Below are 19,099 nucleotides of genomic sequence, written 5' to 3' on the forward strand. Positions count from 1 at the left end.
ATTTATTTTGTTGGTGGTCTGCCTTTCCTATCAGATTCTAAGACCCAGAAAGACAATGATTTTCATCAGTTTTTCACTTCTTTGTTCCAGCACCAATAACAATGTCTAGCATAATATAGGTGCTCAGTAAAAAATTTGTCAAATGAATATAAGAGGCAAATAATTTGTCAGAGAATGTAATGGAGAATAAAGGTTTATAGGATTTTAGAGTAAATAGGAGCTTTACTAGGGGGATCAGCAAACTGTGGCCTATAACCTGTTTTCGTATGGTCTATGAGCTAGGAATGGTCTTATGAACTGAATTGTGGTCCCCTCAAATTCATGAACACCCAGCACCTCAGAATGTGAGCTTATTTGGAAATTGGTTAATTACAGGTACAATCTGAAATTGTACTGGAGAAGGATGGGTCCCTAACCCATTATGACTGATGCTTTTATAAAAGGGGGTAGTTTGGACATAGATGTGTACACAGGGAGAACGCCATATGAATGTGAAGGCAGAGATGGGGGTGATGCTTCTACAAGTTAAAGAATGCCAAAGACTAGACCACTAGAAGTGAGGAGAGAGACATGGAACAAAGCCTCCCTTTCAGCTCTCAATAGAACCAACATTGCCAACACCTTGATCTTAGACATCTAGCTTCCAAAACTGTTAGACAATAAATTTCTCTTGTTTAAGCCACCCAATTTGTGGTAGTTTGTTACAGCAGCCCTAGCCAATAAATATAAATGGTAAACAATTGTAGAAGAAAAAGAACAGGGAGGAGGAAAAGGAAGAGAAGGAGAGGGAGGAAAAAGACTAGGAGGAAGAGAAAAAAATAATGACAGAGACAGCATGTGGCCCACAAAGCCTGAAATATTTACTCTCTGGCCCTTTGCAGAAAAAGCCCATCAACCTCTGAAGTTGAGATATCATATAGCCCACATAACTCATCAAGAAGCAGAGGCCTCCAGAAATAAAGTCACATATCCATGTTCATGCCAATAGTATGAACTAGTTTTAGTTATACCTGAAACCAGGCTACCTGACTTCAAGTCTGTATTTTCAAAAAAACCACACAACAGTGACTAAAGCACTTTAACAAATCATTTCATCAATTCCTCCTTGTTTAAGTATCAAAATGTTACTAAGAAGATGCTTTTGTCTGTTATTCCAGCAATCTGAGTCTCGTACAGGAGCACACCATCATTCATAATTTTTTTTAGCAACGTACCTACTATAATCCATAATGTTTTTTTTTTTTTTTGCTTTTGCTTTTGGGTCTTGACCTCCAGCAACTCATTTTTTGTGATACTGGTTCTCAAGATATAATTAAAACATAATTAAAGATCAAGAACAGATGTCCTTCTGTTCTATGGAACATCCACAAACTATGTAGTGTACAGTTTGCTATTAAGGATTTTATGCTAAAGAGAAATGAAATAGGAGGACTGTGTTGAACAAACCCACATGCCAGTGCTAAAGGCATAAGAAAGTATTTAAAAGAAAGTAGATCAGAGTTCATGGTTGTTTTCTTAATTTCCCTATAACTCAGGAAGCCACAAAATGTATCTGTTTTGACTTCTTTAGCTTCATGACTGGGTGCTATACACAAAAGAGATATGTCCTTGCTAATTAACTTTGAGTTAACTTTGAGATATTCAGCCATTCGATGGCTTCAGTTTGGCATCTATTGGCTGCCATAGGTGATGCTTCTTAGTTCAAAGGGTTACTGGAAAAAGTTGCAGAAGTGGAGGACAGAGATGTTCTTTCCCTTCTAAGCCTGCCTAATTAGTTAAAGAAGCTAGATGCCACTAATAAGGAACTATGTATATACATTTTTATTAAGACACTAGGGAACCTGAACTGTGGAGGAAATGAAAGGGGGGAAATAAATGGGTTAAGGACAGTTTTCCAGCAAAGAGTATATGAGAAGACTGACCATCTTAATTGTGGCTGCTCTATTTAAAACTCCTGTACTTTTGCACAAAATGCACAAGGAATTAAATTTACCTAAAGCTGTACAAAATTTGCTGTTTTTCTAATATTCCCCTCTTGTAAACAGGAACTTTATCTGAAATCGAAACCTGGTGTTTGTTAGCTGGGTGGCCTTAAGCAAATTACTTAACCTCTCTACACTTCTTTCCTCAAATGCTAAAAGAAAGTTGGTGGTGGTGGTGATGGGGGTGGGGCGATGTGTGTTGATAACTGTGGTATATAAACCACAAGGAGCTTTTTTGAGGATTAAATGAGATAATGAAACATGAATATGACTAACAATGGTCAGGAATCCAAAGTATGTTGATTTTCCTTATAAGTATATGGTTGAAGAAAATATGCACATATTCACATAATTATAATTATTCACATAATTGTTCATTTAATTATGAACAATTGGAATTTCATAATTTCATAATTCTAGCATGTGGAAACCCATCAGCATTTATTTCATAAATGCCACTAGCCATGTATTTTGTGATCTGTAAATTGGTTTCATGTACACTCCAACGTTTGATCCTCACGTTAAGTCACAAGAGTCTCCAGTGGGTAACCGGTGGGTACAGTTAACATGGGGCAGAGCAGGGACTTAGGCTCCAGGTCACTATTGTGCCAGGGTCCTTTCCCCTGTGACTGTTGGCTCTTAACAGAGTGGAGTTTCTGTTGTCCAGTGATGAGTTAAGAACGTTTTGTTGTTGAGTGTGAAAACTAGGTACCACTGGATGAAAGTTTGTTATGAGTGCAACTTGGAGACATATCCCAATAGAAAAGATTTAGCACATGGAAACATAGATGAAGTCATGCACCCCCAAGCACTTTTACGTTTACATCAAAAATTATCTGCATAAATGTCGGAGTTTTCACAGATCCCCTAAAATCCATCCAGGGATTCTTAATGAAGTCAAGTGGCAGGCCTAAGAATCTCTAGTTTAAAGAGATTAACATTTAATTTAAATACAACAAACAAAGCCAACAATCACTTTTACTTACCCCTTGAGAATCTTAGTCCCTTAATCACCTGGTTTTTGTCCCCATTTTTTCTCCCTGAATTTCTTCTAAAACTGGGGAAGTAAAACTAGATCATCCAAACTCCTTGGGTTCTAGCTGTAGAACTAGTCAAGTCACAGAGTGTCACAGCATATTTGGAGGCATGTTTACCTGTTATCCATAGTTGACATCCTAACTTGTTGGAGGTGAACAGGAAACAAAACTCAGATTTTCAGAATAAAAATCAGAATTCTGAGGAAAAAGCTTCAAAAGCTAGCCAGCCATCCCTTTATGCTGAATAAAGAAAACTCCTTGTTATGTTTTCTTTTTGTTTGACTGGCTTGCAGGAAAGCTGGAGCCCTTAAGGTTGTGCAATGATTCACTAACCCACCAGGAACTGACTATCTGAAGTGGCCTCTGGCAACCTCACACCTCCTCCAGGCCTTACAAATCTCACTTTCCTACTATCGCATAAGCTTGCAGGTACCACCGCAGGGCTTGGCAAGTGGAAACAGCCCATCACACAAACTCAGACCTTGGGGGAGCACGCTCTTTTTCTTAACTGATGAGAAAAGCCATCCTCTGCCACCTGGAAAGCCTGTCTTAAGATAGAAATGGTAGTGGAGGGGGCAGCTAGCTAGGAAAGCAAATTTAACAAATACTATCCAAATTTAATTTTCTGCCACTATCACCCGGGCTCCTGTACCCTGTTGCCCCGGCGTCACCTTGGGCTTCAGGGAGAGAACGTCAGGAAGCACGGGCAAAATTGTCCCAGGAGCCGCTCTGCCGCTGCCCCTGTCCCTTTCGTTTAAAAAATTTCATTCATTCATTCCGGGGATGGTCCATTGTTTCCAAGTTCTGGTAGGCGAGAACGCTTAGCGTCTCGGGAACCTCTGGTGCGGATGGATGCAAATTCCTCGCGGGTGGCTCGCCCAGGTTGCCCGGGCGCTCGCTGTTTATTCAAGTGCGGATCAGGTTAGCCACCGGGGGCACAAATCCTGCAAAACGAGTCTGAGAGCGGGGCGAGCTGTTGCAAGCAGGGAGGTGCAGCAGCCGAACTAAAAATAACGAGGGCAAGAGAAAGGCGGGAGTGCCGGCATCGCGCGGTGAAGGTGGCGTGGCGGTGGGCAGAGCGCAGGGCCCAGCTGTGGGGCGCGGTCAGGGTGACCCTCCACCCACCCTTCGCTGACGTCCGTGGAGGCTTACTAGGGCGTCGCCTCAGGGACCGGAGAGGAATGCCCAAGGGGAGGGCGCAGTAGTCGCTCCCCCGCGCCCACCAGCCACTGGAAACAGCCTAGTTCTCACACCCCACTGCTCTCTTCCGGTGGCCCTGGGGCATCGGCGGAGCACGCGGATGTTTCTTTACATTAGGGGATATCGGAGAAGTCCAGTCTGCGCGTGATAAAGGAGGGAATGAGGATAAGGAGCTGGGAAGTTGTTCTCGTTAGCTGGCTCAGGGAGGGGTGGGGAGGTACTCGGACTGGTGATCCTCGTGTCCCCAGCATGTTGGCGCAGCTGCAGTCTAGAAAGACGAAGCGGGCCTCCGAACTTCCCCGCGTGCACACCTTGTTCTTCTTCTGCCTGGAGGAGGTGAGTGGAGTGTGCATCTGGGCTGCTCCTCAAGAGCAGGACTCCCTCCTTCAACCCCTCACCTCATACTTTACTTGCAGCCCAGCCTCTCAACACCTCTCTTCGATTTCTCAGACTCCCTGAAATTGAGTTTGCACAATCTCTGAGCCTGGCCCTGTGGGTGCAAGATTCTGAAAAGGGTCAAAGCCCGGTCACATGCACTTGACTCCATCTCTCTGCATCAAAGCTGGGATTCAGCTGTGGTGAGGGACCAAGACAGTCACTTGGGAGTCCCATTTTCTCTATCACCATCCTTTTCCCAGCCCATCTCCTAAGCCCCGGGCTCCCAGAATCTGGGGGTGGAGCCCATTTCTTTCTCTTAAACTGTTATCTGTTTTGGATGAAGTTTTACCTTCCTGCATTTTTATCCTAAGAAATACATTTCTGATGACCTTGCCATTTCGCCCCAGAGATTGATGGTTTGCAGTGCCGGTCTGAGCTTCTTAGCAAGAGAAGCCAAGGAAGGGAAGAGCTGAGCACAAGTCTCAGATGCCTCCAGGAGCTTCTGTTCTGGTCCAGTGGTTACCAGCCCTCCCAAGAGTTTAAGGAACATGCCAGGACTGTGTCAGACATCTTGCCTTCTACCATGGGCTGTACCAGTCCCGAGGCCAGGCCTTGGTTGGTACAACTGTTCTTTCTTCTGTGGCCCCAGAGTGGATTTCCTGAAGCCACATATCAGTTTCTCAGGTGCTGTGGCCACCAGAGGACCATAGAATAGGCTCCCCCTGGTTTTGCCCTGCCCAACCATTTGGCTCCAAACATTGTGTATTGCTAGTGGGCTTCAACTAATGGTCAAAGAAAATAACTTTTAAAAAATCATTTTAAAAGCATAGTTTCCATAAGCATTTAATTAAAAAATATATAACACAAAAAGAAAGTGCATGAATATCAAGTAAACAACTTGATGAATTTTTACAAAGTGAACATCAACAAGCATTTTTGAGTTGTATGTTACATCTATACTTAATCCCTGAGAGGATTATAAATACTATGCGATTATTCTTGAACAGAACATTAATGAAAAAGGCTCTCCACCAAAGGGCTGTGAAATATGTGGACTACTAGTAGAAACATCCAAGTTTTACTTATACAGTAACAATTCCTTGGCTCACATATCCCTTTGGACAGGTTTCCTTGAGAAAGACTGGAAAGCTTTTAGCATGAATTGAGGGTAGAATATTAGCTGGTATTCCACAATTGGCATCTGATTGGGAAACCACAATAACCATTTGGTACAGTCAGGTGTCCATGTAGCACTCTGCCTCTGCTTCCAAGTGTCACTCATCCTATAGTGACACTATGTTCTTGTTTAGGTCACACTGTTCCCGCACACTAGGGTCAGAAAAAGAGAATGAGAAGGATGTATGAGCACAAAACAAAGACATTTCAAGGTTTAATCTTTTTGATATCCTCTAAAAGAATTTATTTTCAAACAGCATCCCTGTTGTAGAATTGAGTGAGTGCAGTCGACTATTTTTTTAGGAGAGGAAACTGAGAATAGTCAAAACCCAAAAATCTGTCATTGCATGTCAATCCCATCCTGATCATTCCCTAGAAAAGACTTTTCATATCCATGCCCTGTCTGCCATCCACATATTAAACATGTTATGACATAAAAAGTCTTTTCATCTGTCTGATATCACTGGGGGTTCTTTTAGAAGTCTCTGTCTATTTTGGATTTTTTGTTTGTTTGTTTGCTTGGTTTTTTGCTTGTTTGTTTGTTTGTTTTTGAGACAGAGTCTCACTCTATTGCCCAGGCTAGAGTGCAGTGGGGTGATCTCAGCTCACTGCAAGCTCTGTCTCCTGGGTTCACGCCGTTCTCCTGCCTCAGCCTCCTGAGTAGCTGGGACTACAGGTGTCCACCACCACACCGGGCTAAGTTTTTGTATTTTTAGTACAGACGGGGTTTCACCGTGTTAGCCAGGATGGTCTCGATCTCCTGACCTCGGGATCCGCTGGCTTCGGCCTCCGAAAGTGCTGGGATTACAGGCGTGAGCCACCACGCCTGGCTTGGATGTTAATATTGAAGGGTTTTTCTAGAAAGGACCATATTCCAGAAAGTAGCAAGGCAGTAATTTAAAACATAGGGAAACGAAATAGTATTAGATTTTCTTTTTGTCATGAGAAAATATCAGCATCCAGTATTATTTAGAGTGAGGCATATCAAAGGTTGGCAACAATATTAAATGTTTAGAGAAGGAACAACTTGTGCAATTGGGTTAAAAGTTCATCTTTAGACCAGAAAGAAAGAAAATGAGTTTATGTTTTAGCCTGAGGGACAGGGAAAAAAATTATTAAAAGTTAGAGGTGTTAGGAATCCGAAAACTCAGACGGAAAATGCTTTTTGGACATGTCATTCAGTCTCAGACTATTAGTAAAAACTAATTGCTCAGAGTAGGTATGATTTTGACAGTGAGTAGTTATCTTGGCAGAGCTATGTTCATGGGTCAGATCTATATAGACAAAACATAATGAGTAGACACCGGAGATTAAGAAATTTGACTGTGATTTTAACGACCAGGTTATATTGTCTCTATATTCTGGGGCCTGAGAAAGACCTGTGAGGACCCTGTTCAAGCTCCACATTTTACAATGAGGAGACTTGGACCCAGCAGAGATAATTAGCTCCTTTCTCAAGATCATAACCTTTTTCTCAGGAAAGGTCACATAAAAGTCTTGCCCTAAGGTGGGCTTATATAGGAATGTCGGGAAGAAACAAACTTCTAGGTCTTGATTTTGTTTTGTTATCTAAGAACTTGGGAAGATATCCTGAAATTCCTGGTAATAGCATGCTGCCAGGATGGAGCAGCAGCTGGTGCCTTGGCCTGGGGAAAGCTCCCAGGATAAGCCTCGGGGATCTATCCACAATACCCCTCCCTTGCTCCCCCACCTGCAGGTCCAGGGAGAGGAGAGACTGACATGGTTTGGACTTGGGGTCCACCACCTTCTAGCTTTGTGACCTTGAGCAACTTACATAGCCTCTCTAAACTTCAGATTCTCATCTGTAGGAAAGGGATTTTATAAGGGTTTTTGTAAGGGCTAGAGATCTATAGGGCAAATATATAACATATGATAAATATTAAGAGGAAAACTAATATTTCTGGTCAATTTCAGGGATCACTTCCAATTCGAATTCCAATTCCAATTGATCTATCTTACTGCCTCTCAAAACTTAGCAGTGACTCTGGGAATTCCTTCCATAGCTTCACCAGACACCTAATTGGCAAAGAAGGTTTGAAGACCTGATGTGGTTCTTAACTGGGGTTGGGGAATTAAGGGCTATTGTATCCATAGGATTATCTTTTCACTTGCATAGACCTATTTGGTGTGTTCAGGGCATAGTGATACTATAATTGCCACATTTAACAGTTTATAAAACTCAAGCCAAGCATATTCCTTGCCTGTTTAATGATGTCTTGGTACCAGCCTTTTAATGGTACTTATCAGCATAGAAAATGGAAGCAAAATAACTTTTAAAACAGTAGCTCTCAGGGGCTGGGCACCGTGGCTCACGCCTGTAATCCCAGCACTTTGGGAGGCCGAGTTGGGTGGATCACCTGAGGTCAAGATTTCGAGACCAGCCTGACCAACATGTAGAAACCCTGTCTCTAGTAAAAATACAAAATATTAGCCGGGCGTGGTGGCACATGCCTGTAATCCCAGCTACTCGGGAGGCTGAGGCAGGAGAATCGCTTGAACCTGGGAGGTGGAGGTTGTGGTGAGTTGAGATTATGCCATTGCACTCCAGCCTGGGCAATAAGAGCCAAACTTCATCTCAAAAAAAAAAAAAAAAAAAAAAAATCCACAGTAGCTCTCAAGCTTTAGTGTGCTCAGAATGACCAGAGAACCTTGTGAAATATACAGATTTCTGGGTCCAGATCTGGGGCAGGGCCAGGAAATCTGCATTTTATCTGCACCCCCACCCTACTCTGAGGCTTATAGTCCTGAGAACATACTTTGAAAAAGGCTGTCCCAAGGGCTCGCCGACAGGCTATTGACCAGCCACTCTTTCTTGATGTTCTCCAGGAAAGATCCAACAAAGGAATGCCCTCCATTCAGCAGTAGCAGCATAGGAGCAATAGTTGCTCCTGAATTATGGTGGGTTTCTCCTCTTCATCAATATGCTTTAAGGGTACAGTTTTATTTGGTCTATCTACCATGTTCTATAAAAACATGAAAATTCACAGGTAAGTTTGAGATAGGGAAAATAACTAAACTGATTCTTCTCACCAACTCTGATCACTAGGCTGTGGTTGATTTAGCTCTCTAACCAACAAGTAATTAGTTCTTTGGCACGAGTAAGGGGGGAAAGAGGAAGAATGGGTAAAAGCAGTTGATAACAGATGGCTTGCACCCATCTAAAATATGGGGAGAGAAATAAAGCTGTCCCAAGAGAACTAAAGCTGAGTTCTCTCATCATATATCTGAAGATTCATATCAGGGGTCTAAACAAGGTGTGTTGGGTAGCTTAATTGGAAACTCCTGGACTGTGAATGTCACAGACTCATGGATGGGCCAATCAGTGGCCACTTTATTGTCTGGGCTGCAGCAAAATGAGACAAAAACTGTCATTCAAAAACCTTTGGAATTAAAAAAAAACCCAAAACGACATTTGTTCTTTAAAATAAAATAAAGTCCTGCCTTTAAGTACAGCATATCACTGCTGTTTCTGAGTTTAAATATTAAGAAACACATTTTGTTAATGATTAAAACAATAGTGGTTGATTTAGGGGTTCAGTGAGCATTTAATCTGTCCTTACTTCAGGTACTGTGCTAAAGGAGCACAATGCCTGGTGCTGCAGGAGGAACATTAGGTAACTATTTAATGGAGTTTTAATTTTCTGTTATTATTTTTAATAATTAATTGTGATTTTGAGTATTTGGAAGCTGGAGGTATATTTTGTCATCCTTTTGGGGTGGTGTTACTGCCCTGTCCTGTTTTAATCAGAGGTTCTTAGAGAAAGTCAACTCAGGAGTGATTTAAAATGAAAGAAGATGTATGTTGGCTAAAATTACAATTAAATAATCAAATCATTTTCAAATATAAAGGGAGCATGCAGATGATCTGGCCCAATCCTTTCATTCTGCAGATGAGAAAACTGACACTCACAGGAATGAAAAGACTTGCCCAAAGCCCTACAGCTTGTTTCTGTTGTTTGGTGCATTATTAGGCCAAAAGACCTAGGCCGGGAAAAGATGGCAGGATGTCTTGGCCTTGCTCTGACAGTTGCTTTTCTGATCTCAGGTATTTCACACCCTTTGTAATCTGTGTTCCACACAGGAAGCAGTTCTTGTTTTTTAAATATTGAAGGTGTATAAATGGAAAGTTTTTATAGATGCGACACCCGGGGCCAATATCTGTTTAAGTAAAGACCTAAATGCTCTGCGGAGACAGTGAAGTGTCATGTCTGTCCCAGGGAAAGAAATCCAGGACAGGAAATGCTCAGTCTTCCAGCACGCCCCTGGCTACCTGGAGCTCAGGCTGTGAGCCTCAACCCCTCCCTGAAGCATTAGCTCTGGAGCAGAGGCTGTGATTTACTTCAGAGATCTGGGCAAGTCCCTTTAACCTGGTAGTCCTTCCTTTCCTTGTTTGTAAAACAGAGAGATGAGGCTGATAGCTCCCTCACAGCTCCATCCGAGGCAGTGTGTGAAATTAGTTCCTGTTTGGGAAGGTTTAAAAGCCACCATATTCCACCTCCCTGCTAATATGATTACTAAAATGTTTTTATATGAAAGGGCCAATTCCTCATCTCCCCTCTTTGAAAACAGACCAAGGGGCATCTTTTCTTGTCTTGCTGTGGCCTAAAAGGTTATTGCTTCTGTGGTTATCTCCTTGGATAACCTCCTGATACTCCTGGAGTGTCAGGATTCTTAGGTACACCAAAAAGGAACAAAAAAATCAACATCAACCATAACACCACCAACAAAAATAACTGCTGTGTCGGTTCTTAAGACGGCTTCTGAGCTAGAAACAGATTTTTCTAACTGTAAAAACGTGGCCTCAGCCTGTCTGCAGGCCACCTCTGTCTTTTGGCCTTGTGGGGAGGAGGCAAGTGAGCTCATTTACTGGGGTCTACCTCAGGGTCATCACCAAGGCGTTCCACAAAACGCACTTGAAGAATGTTTTGGAAGGAAATTCACCTTTTAACAGCCCAAGAGGTATCTCTCACTGGCACACAGTTCTGCACACAGCCTGTTTCTCAACGTTTGGAAATCCTTTAACAGTTTATGGAAGGCCACCTTTTAAACCGATCCAACAGCTCCCTTCTCCATAACCTGATTTTAGAGGTGTTTCATTATCTCTAATTACTCAGGGTAAATGGTGATTACTCAGTGTTTTAATCATCAGTTTGGGCAGCAGTTACACTAAACTCAGGGAAGCCCAGACTCCCATGGGTATTTTTGGAAGGTACAGCGACTAGTCGGTGCATGCTTTCTAGTACCTCCGCACGTGGTCCCCAGGTGAGCCCCAGCCGCTTCCCAGAGCTGGAGGCATCGGCGTCCCAGCTCGGACGGCAGCTGCGGACTCGGGCGCTGCCTGGGCTTCCGGGACCCGGGCCTGCTAGGCGAGGTCGGGAGGCTGGAGGGGAGGATGTGGGCGGGGCTCCCATCCCCAGAAAGGGAGGCGAGCGAGGGAGGAGGGAAGAAGGGAGGGGCCGCCGGGGAAGAGGAGGAGGAAGGAAAGAAAGAAAGCGAGGGAGGGAAAGAGGAGGAAGGAAGATGCGAGAAGGCAGAGGAGGAGGGAGGGAGGGAAGGAGCGCGGAGCCCGGCCCGGAAGCTAGGTGAGTGTGGCATCCGAGCCGAGGGACGCGAGCCTGAGACGCCGCTGCTGCTCGGGCTGAGTATCTAGCCTGTCTCCCCGATGGGATTCCCGTCCAAGCTGTCTCGAGCCTGCAGCGCCCCAGTCCCCGGCCCTCGCCCAGGTTCACTACAACCGTTCAGAGGTCCCCAGGAGCTGCTGCTGGCGAGCCCGCTACTGCAGGGACCTATGGTGAGCAAGGCTACCTGGTGAGGGGAGACAGGCAGAGGGGGTCTAGGAGCCTCCTTGGGGGGAATAAGCTGGGGACTCAGGCTGTGACCGAGGCAAAAGGTGGCCTAATTATTTTCCTATAATGGTACTGGAGGTGGGGATGCTGGCGCTGAAAGACCTTTAAATACCGGCTGCTGCCCCTGCCCAGGCCTTCTCTGTCCAGCAGTCCCTGGGAGATTCTCACCTTTGGGAAGTGCGGGGCAGGAGAACAGAAGCAAGAGAAGCCCTTGGTAGGGGGTCGTTGGGAAAAACTGTGGGGTCTTGGGCTGAACGCGTTGCCCAAGGGCTGGAGGTTGCGATCCCCGGACGGAAAGGGCGGGAGGAGGAAGGAAAGAGCCGGCTCTGAGGTCCGGAGAGAGTGAGGGGGCAGAGCGACGGCGAGATGGGGAGAGAACACCTAGCTGGAGCTGGTTCTGCGGTAGAGAGCGCAGTCTTGCTGGCCTCTGGAGAGTGCGCGCCGCTCCGGAGGCTGCGTCGAGGGGAGTGTCACCCAGTCTGGCCCCCAGCTGGCGGGGCGCCCCGAGAGCTTGCGAACTGCAGTTGCAGGAGGCGCCTTCTCCACGAGCTATTTTCGTCGACTTGCGGAACCGAAGGAGCCTCCCCTGTATCATTTCATGGTGTAGGGTCCGTAGAGACGACCGCCAGGATCCCAGGGGCTCCCAGGACGCGCGTTCCTGCGGTGTCGTGTCCTCTGGGGAGTTCCTGGCGGGACGAAAGGCGGACGCGCGGCTCTTCCTGGCCCTCCCGGCCCGGAACCGACGGGAAAGGATCCCGTGATTCCCGGGTCCCTGCAGGCTTTTTCCAGCGGGAGTTGGTCCGGGGGCCTCAGACGCCTCCTAAGCACTTCTTTGGAGGATGGTTTTCAAGGATCGCGGTTTATGAGTTGAAGGCTTTGTGAGACGTAAACACCCCAAAAGATACATAGTTGGTAAACTGAGGCTACCTGTAAACACATTTCGGCATTAGGAGAAGATTCGGGTAGGGAAGTGAAGGACAACCACCCCGAGTTGCATTCCTTTCCCCCAAGGAAAAGTTCTGGGGATGAAAGTTCTTTTGGCTTTTATCTTTTCGATTTAAAAATTTGAGAAGAAAAATGTGATGAGAGATGAATCCTGGTGAGTCCGAAATTGAAAGGCAACTCCCCCTTCCCCTCCCTATCCTCTCGGTTTTAGAACCGCGTGCTCCCGCCCCAGGAGATTCCTTGGGGCCGAGGGTTTTCCGGGGATCCCGGGCGCCCGCCCCTTCCACTGTCCCTCTGCCTCGCGGGCACCAGCTTGCCTCCGTCTCCTTTCTCTACTTCTGGATCTGTCCTCGCCGGGCTTTTTAAAGGGCTTCTGCGTCTCAAACAAAACAAAAAAACCCTTTGCTCTTCCCAACCCTTTCGCAGTCCCCCCCAGCGGTGGCGCGGGACCAGCAAAGGCGAAAGCCGCGCGGCTTTTGCGGGGCACGGACGGTCGCGCAGGGGCGCCCACGGCCTCCGCACCCGGACCTGAGGTGTCGGTCGACGCCGGGCATCCACCGTAGGGAGGGAGGGCTGAGCTGCTCGATCCTTTACTCTTCTTCCTCCAAGTCTACCTGCAAGTGCCCCTAAGAAGAAAACCAAGCTTTTGCGTGGAGAGTGGGGCGGCAGGCAACCCGAGCTCTTGAGCTCCAGAGCGACCAAAGCGGCAACCAGGAACAGCCTCAGGAAAGGGAGATCGGGTGGAGTGAGCTTTGGGGCAGGAGTCATGGGGCCAGGGTCCCGGGGGCGACCTGGCACGCCCGGCCCTGCGAACGCTGAGTTGCGACGAGTCGGGTTTTCGAAGAGGCCCTTGCTCTGAGCGACCCACGCGCGCCGCAGCATCTTCAATTAGTCAGTACATCCTAGTAATCGCTTGAGCTGTAGGTAGGTAAAATTCTTGAAGGAGTATTTGCTGCGACTCTGCTGCTGGTGCAACGGAGGAAGGGGGTGGGGGAAGGAAGTGGCGGGGGAAGGAGTGTGGTGGTTTAAAAAATAAGCCAAGCCGAGGCGAGAGAGACGCAGACGCAGAGGTCGAGCGCAGGCCGAAAGCTGTTCACGGTTTTCTCGACTCCCGGGAACATGGTGGGATTTCCTTTCTGCGCCGGGTCGGGAGTTGTAAAACCTCGGCGACATTAAGATCTGAAAACTGTGACGCGTCCTTTCTGCAGCGACGCCTCTCTCTGAATCTGCCCGGAGCTGCGAGCCCCGGCGTCTGTCCCTCCGCCTGGAATGGCTTCTTCGGGGTCTGCTTTGCCAGGGGAGAGGGGCCACGCAGCGGCCGACTTGGTTTGGGGATTCTCCGTAATGGACCCGGAGCAATGATTAGCAACCGCTCCCTCTCACTTTCCCACAGCGATCACCCTCTAACGCCCCCCGCCCATTCCCGGCCCCGTGCGTGACAAGGTCGGCAGCTTTCAGCCGGGAGCTAGATCGGTGGCCCCGCTCTTCCGAGCCTTAGCAGGCGTTCGCCAAGGGGTGACTGGCTGTCATTGGGAGCAATATTTGGCCTTGTGGAGACCCTGGGGAGGAAGTGGCGGGGAGCTCGTATTTGCTTGTGTGTGTGTGTATACGCGCGTGTGCAGGGTCCCTCGGCGCTTTCCTTTATAAGTGCCTCTCGGTGGTGAGGCTTTGGGCGAGTGAGACTTTCCCGACCTCGCTCCCGGCCCCCACTTAAGCAGGGTTCGAGCTGCAAGACGCAGTCCTTTCAGTGCGCCCCAAATCCTCTGGCTTCATGTGGCCCGGCGTGGGGGCCCAGTCCGACGCAAAGCGCCGAGAACCGGGTTCTCTGCGCGCTGCGCCCTGAGTCCGGGGAGCGCGGCGGCCGCGAGGCACCGGCCGAGGGCTCTGCCGAGCGCCGCCGGGAGCTCCTCCCGGACCGCAGAGGCTCGGGCGGCGGGCGCGGAGGTTGGCCTCGCCTGGAGGGGGCGGGCCCGCGAGGGGCGGGGGGCTGTGGAGGAGGGGAGGGCGCGCAGGCCCTTTCGCCGCCCGCCGCGGGAGGGGCCTCGGCGCTCACGTGACTCCGAGGGGCTGGAAGAAAAACAGAGTCTGTCTGCGCCGGAGTCTCATTATATTCAAATATTCCTTTTAGGAGCCATTCTGTAGTGCCATCCCGAGCAACGCACTGCTGCAGCTTCCCTGAGCCTTTCCAGCAAGTTTGTTCAAGATTGGCTGTCAAGAATCATGGACTGTTATTATATGCCTTGTTTTCTGTCAGTGAGTAGACACCTCTTCCTTCCCCCTCCCGGGAATTCACTCTGCCCTCACCACCCCTGCTCGCCGGCTGTCCCTTCCGTCGGACCTCCCTTGCAATGTCCACACTCTGCTCCCTGGCAGCACTGTCGCTCCCTTCTTGGCCCTGCAGCCGGGGCGCTCGAAGCGTACTGGTTCCTTTTAAAGTGCTGCTGGCGCGCACTCGCCCTCTCAGCGTTGCAAGAAAGGGGAGCGCGAGGGAGCTAAAGAGATGAAAGCCCGGGGTTGTACCTTGAGGGCTAACCACTCCCTTCCCCTACCCTACTTGCCTGGGGGAGCACCCAGTGTCTCAGTGGCGCATTCCCACTGTCTTGTCAAAACTCACAGAGGTTTCTCCTGGGGGTGAGCGGGCATGATCAGGCACTTTTGGCTGAGTATTTCAAAGTCATCGGCCACAATACAATAAGCCCTCAAGCCACTCGGTTAGCTCCTAGACCACCTTCTCGGCTTCTGGATCCTGTCGCCCTCTGTCTTCGCCCAGCCCCTGCCTCTCACTTTCCCTCCCTCTGGCTCTGAACCAACTGGAAGTTGTGAAAGTTGGGCTCTGAGGGTGGAGGAAAAGGGAGGGAAGCTGAAGGTCTAAAGTGGAGAGCAATGTCATTCTAATTCTCCCTCCCCCACCCCTTTTTACCCCCTCAATGTTAACTGTTTATCCTTGAAGAAGCCACGCTGAGATCATGGCTCAGATAGCAGTTAGGACAAAAAAAGATTAACAGGATGGAGGCTATCTGATTTGGGGTTATTTGACTGTAAACAAGTTAGACCAAGTAATTACAGGGCAATTCTTACTTTCAGGCCGTGCATGGCTGCAGCTGGGGGGTGTGAGGGAGAGGACACAAACTTGATCTTTCTGACCTGCTTTCCATCTTGCCCCTCCATTTCTAGCCCTAAATGCATATGCAGACACATCTATTTCTCCCTATTTATTGGTGTTTATTTATTCTCTAACCTTCCACTCCCCTCCCCCTCCCCAGAGACACCATGATTCCTGGTAACCGAATGCTGATGGTCGTTTTATTATGCCAAGTCCTGCTAGGAGGCGCGAGCCATGCTAGTTTGATACCTGAGACGGGGAAGAAAAAAGTCGCCGAGATTCAGGGCCACGCGGGAGGACGCCGCTCAGGGCAGAGCCATGAGCTCCTGCGGGACTTCGAGGCGACACTTCTGCAGATGTTCGGGCTGCGCCGCCGCCCGCAGCCTAGCAAGAGTGCCGTCATTCCGGATTACATGCGGGATCTTTACCGGCTTCAGTCTGGAGAGGAGGAGGAAGAGCAGATCCACAGCACTGGTCTGGAGTACCCTGAGCGCCCGGCCAGCCGGGCTAACACCGTGAGGAGCTTCCACCACGAAGGTCAGTCTGTTCCCCCCGTCTGCGTGGGGGAGGGCTAGTGAGACTGGCTAGAGGGGCAGTGAAAGCCCTGGGGAAGAAGAGTTCGGGTTACATCAAAGCCCCAATCCAGGAGGCTGAGGAACAGAGCTCCTTACCTCCAAGAATTTGCAGAGCTGCCACCGAACTTATTTTTTGGAGACAGAGGGGGAGGTGTTCAGGGGAAGGGGAATGACAGCACTCAGACGTGGGCTAGCCCCAGCGGTGTGTTTTTGCTATATCAAAGCCTTTTCTGCCCGTTTTTTTCAAAGCACCTACTGAATTTAATATTACAGCTGTGTGTTTGTCGGGTTTATTCAATAGGGGCCTTGTAATCCGATCTGAATGTTTCCTAGCGGATGTTTCTTTTCCAAAGTAAATCTGAGTTATTAATCCACCAGCATCATTACTGTGTTGGAATTTATTTTCCCCTCTGTAACATGATCAACAAGGCATGCTCTGTGTTTCCAAGATCGCTGGGGAAATGTTTAGTAACATACTCAATAGTGGAAGAGGGAGAAGGTAGTTGTGTGCATGTTTCCTCCTGCCTGTGCTCTGTTGGCCCCTCTTTTTCTTTACAACCACTTGTAAAGAAAACTGTGGACACAAAACCAAGGGGGGGGGGTTTTAAAAGAGGAGTCTGATGGTGGTGCCCTAGAGGAGTTGACACATGGAAATTATTAGACATATCAAGGAGGCTGGGAGGTAGTTTCTGTCTTTGGTGCTTGAGAAATGCTAGCTACATTTTGCTGGTTTGCCAGCAGCCCCACTTATCTGCTCCTTCAAATTAAGGGGTATGCTTATTTCCCCCCAGTAGGTTTCCCCTGCATAAGCAGAATTCACCATTCATCGCCCAACCCTGAGCTCTCTCTTGACTCTTCCATCTTTGAAAAAAGTTCATGTGCTTTTTCTTTTCCCCTTCCATCCTAACTGTGCCTAGAACATCTGGAGAACATCCCAGGGACCAGTGAAAACTCTGCTTTTCGTTTCCTCTTTAACCTCAGCAGCATCCCAGAGAACGAGGTGATCTCCTCTGCAGAGCTTCGGCTCTTCCGGGAGCAGGTGGACCAGGGCCCTGATTGGGAACGGGGCTTCCACCGTATAAACATTTATGAGGTTATGAAGCCCCCAGCAGAAGTGGTGCCTGGGCACCTCATCACACGACTACTGGACACGAGACTGGTCCACCACAATGTGACACGGTGGGAAACTTTTGATGTGAGCCCTGCGGTCCTTCGCTGGACCCGGGAGAAGCAGCCAAACTATGGGCTGGCCATTGAGGTGACTCACCTCCATCAGACTCGGACCCACCAGGGCCAGCATGTCAGGATTAGCCGATCGTTACCTCAAGGGAGTGGGAATTGGGCCCAGCTCCGGCCCCTCCTGGTCACCTTTGGCCATGATGGCCGAGGCCATGCCTTGACCCGACGCCGGAGGGCCAAGCGTAGTCCTAAGCATCACCCACAGCGGGCCCGGAAGAAGAATAAGAACTGCCGGCGCCACTCGCTCTATGTGGACTTCAGCGATGTGGGCTGGAATGACTGGATTGTGGCCCCACCAGGCTACCAGGCCTTCTACTGCCATGGGGACTGCCCCTTTCCACTGGCTGACCACCTCAACTCAACCAACCATGCCATTGTGCAGACCCTGGTCAATTCTGTCAATTCCAGTATCCCCAAAGCCTGTTGTGTGCCCACTGAACTGAGTGCCATCTCCATGCTGTACCTGGATGAGTATGATAAGGTGGTACTGAAAAATTATCAGGAGATGGTAGTAGAGGGATGTGGGTGCCGCTGAGATCAGGCAGTCCTTGAGGATAGACAGACAGACAGATATACACAACACACACACACCCCACACACATACACACACACATTCTCATCCACTCACCCACACACTACACAGACTGCTTCCTTATAGCTGGACTTTTATTTTTTAAAAAAAAAAAAAAAAGGAAGAAAACCCTAAACATTCACCTTGACCTTATTTATGACTTTACGTGCAAATGTTTTGACCATATTGATCATATATTTTGACAAAATATATTTATAACTACGTATTAAAAGAAAAAAATAAAATGAGTCATTATTTTAAAGGTAAATCATGGCTTTTTCTCTCTTTAATCCCTTCTCTTTTCCTTTGGGCTCATCTCTTTTGATATGAGGCTTTTTTCTGTTGAGGTGAGTTGGAGGCTGGATGGAAGTCAAAAGGTGGTACCTGGAGGTGGTTAAGTTGTAGGGACAGGAAGTAAACTGTTCACAGAGAGAGATGGTAATTGCCAGCATGAATTGTTTTCCATTTCTATTTAATGTTAACAAGGACACAGTATCCTCTCCCATCTGGATGACACATGCCTTGGAGAAATACTGGGATGAAAGGAGTGTAGGTCAGATTAAAGACTTCATTTTGGGCCCCTTGTACATCTTCTGTTTCACTCACCTGTTGAGGCGTATCACAGCTGAGTGTGATGAGGTCTCAGCTCTAGAAAAATGATTACCCACCTCTGCTTTTATGATACCTCAGAGTATCTCCAGTTATTACAGGCACCAATGTGATATTTCCAAATCAGAACTAATTTGCACACTCACATCATAATGTGTGTGTGAAGGCATGTTTAAAAAAATTTTTTTTCTCCAGGGAGGACTCTTTTGTTTTTGTCTTTTTTTTTTTTTTTGAAACAGGTTCTCTCTCTGTTGCCCCAGGCTGGTCTTGAACTCTTGGGCTCAAGCAATCTTCTCATTTCAGCCTCTTTGGGATTACAGGCATGCACTGCTATTTCGTCTTTTTTTTTTTTTTGGAACAAATAATATACCCTACCTTCAAGAAGTTTGTTGATTACTGTTTTAATATACCACATGA

At 47.8% G+C, this 19,099-nt stretch overlaps 1 protein-coding gene across 4 annotated transcripts; it reads left to right on the plus strand.

Moving 5' to 3' along the window:
- The first annotated feature begins 11,272 nt into the window (after positions 1-11,272).
- On the plus strand, positions 11,273-18,341 carry BMP4 (bone morphogenetic protein 4). 4 transcript variants are annotated; one of them, XM_011999708.1, is made up of 4 exons: positions 11,273-11,585; positions 14,714-14,838; positions 15,849-16,225; positions 17,181-18,341. In XM_011999708.1, the coding sequence occupies exons 3-4, from the start codon at positions 15,856-15,858 to the stop codon at positions 18,035-18,037; spliced, it is 1,227 nt and encodes a 408-aa protein (XP_011855098.1). In that variant the 5' UTR covers positions 11,273-11,585; positions 14,714-14,838; positions 15,849-15,855; the 3' UTR covers positions 18,038-18,341. The 4 variants fall into 4 exon arrangements, with proteins under 4 accessions (XP_011855098.1, XP_011855100.1, XP_011855101.1 ...); XM_011999710.1 differs by having other exon boundaries at positions 11,299-11,376; XM_011999711.1 differs by lacking the exon at positions 11,273-11,585 and adding an exon at positions 13,579-13,707.
- Positions 18,342-19,099: the final 758 nt, after the last annotated feature.

This window comes from Mandrillus leucophaeus, unplaced genomic scaffold (genome assembly GCF_000951045.1).
Source record: "Mandrillus leucophaeus isolate KB7577 unplaced genomic scaffold, Mleu.le_1.0 Scaffold60, whole genome shotgun sequence".
Classification (NCBI taxonomy): Eukaryota; Metazoa; Chordata; class Mammalia; order Primates; family Cercopithecidae; genus Mandrillus; species Mandrillus leucophaeus.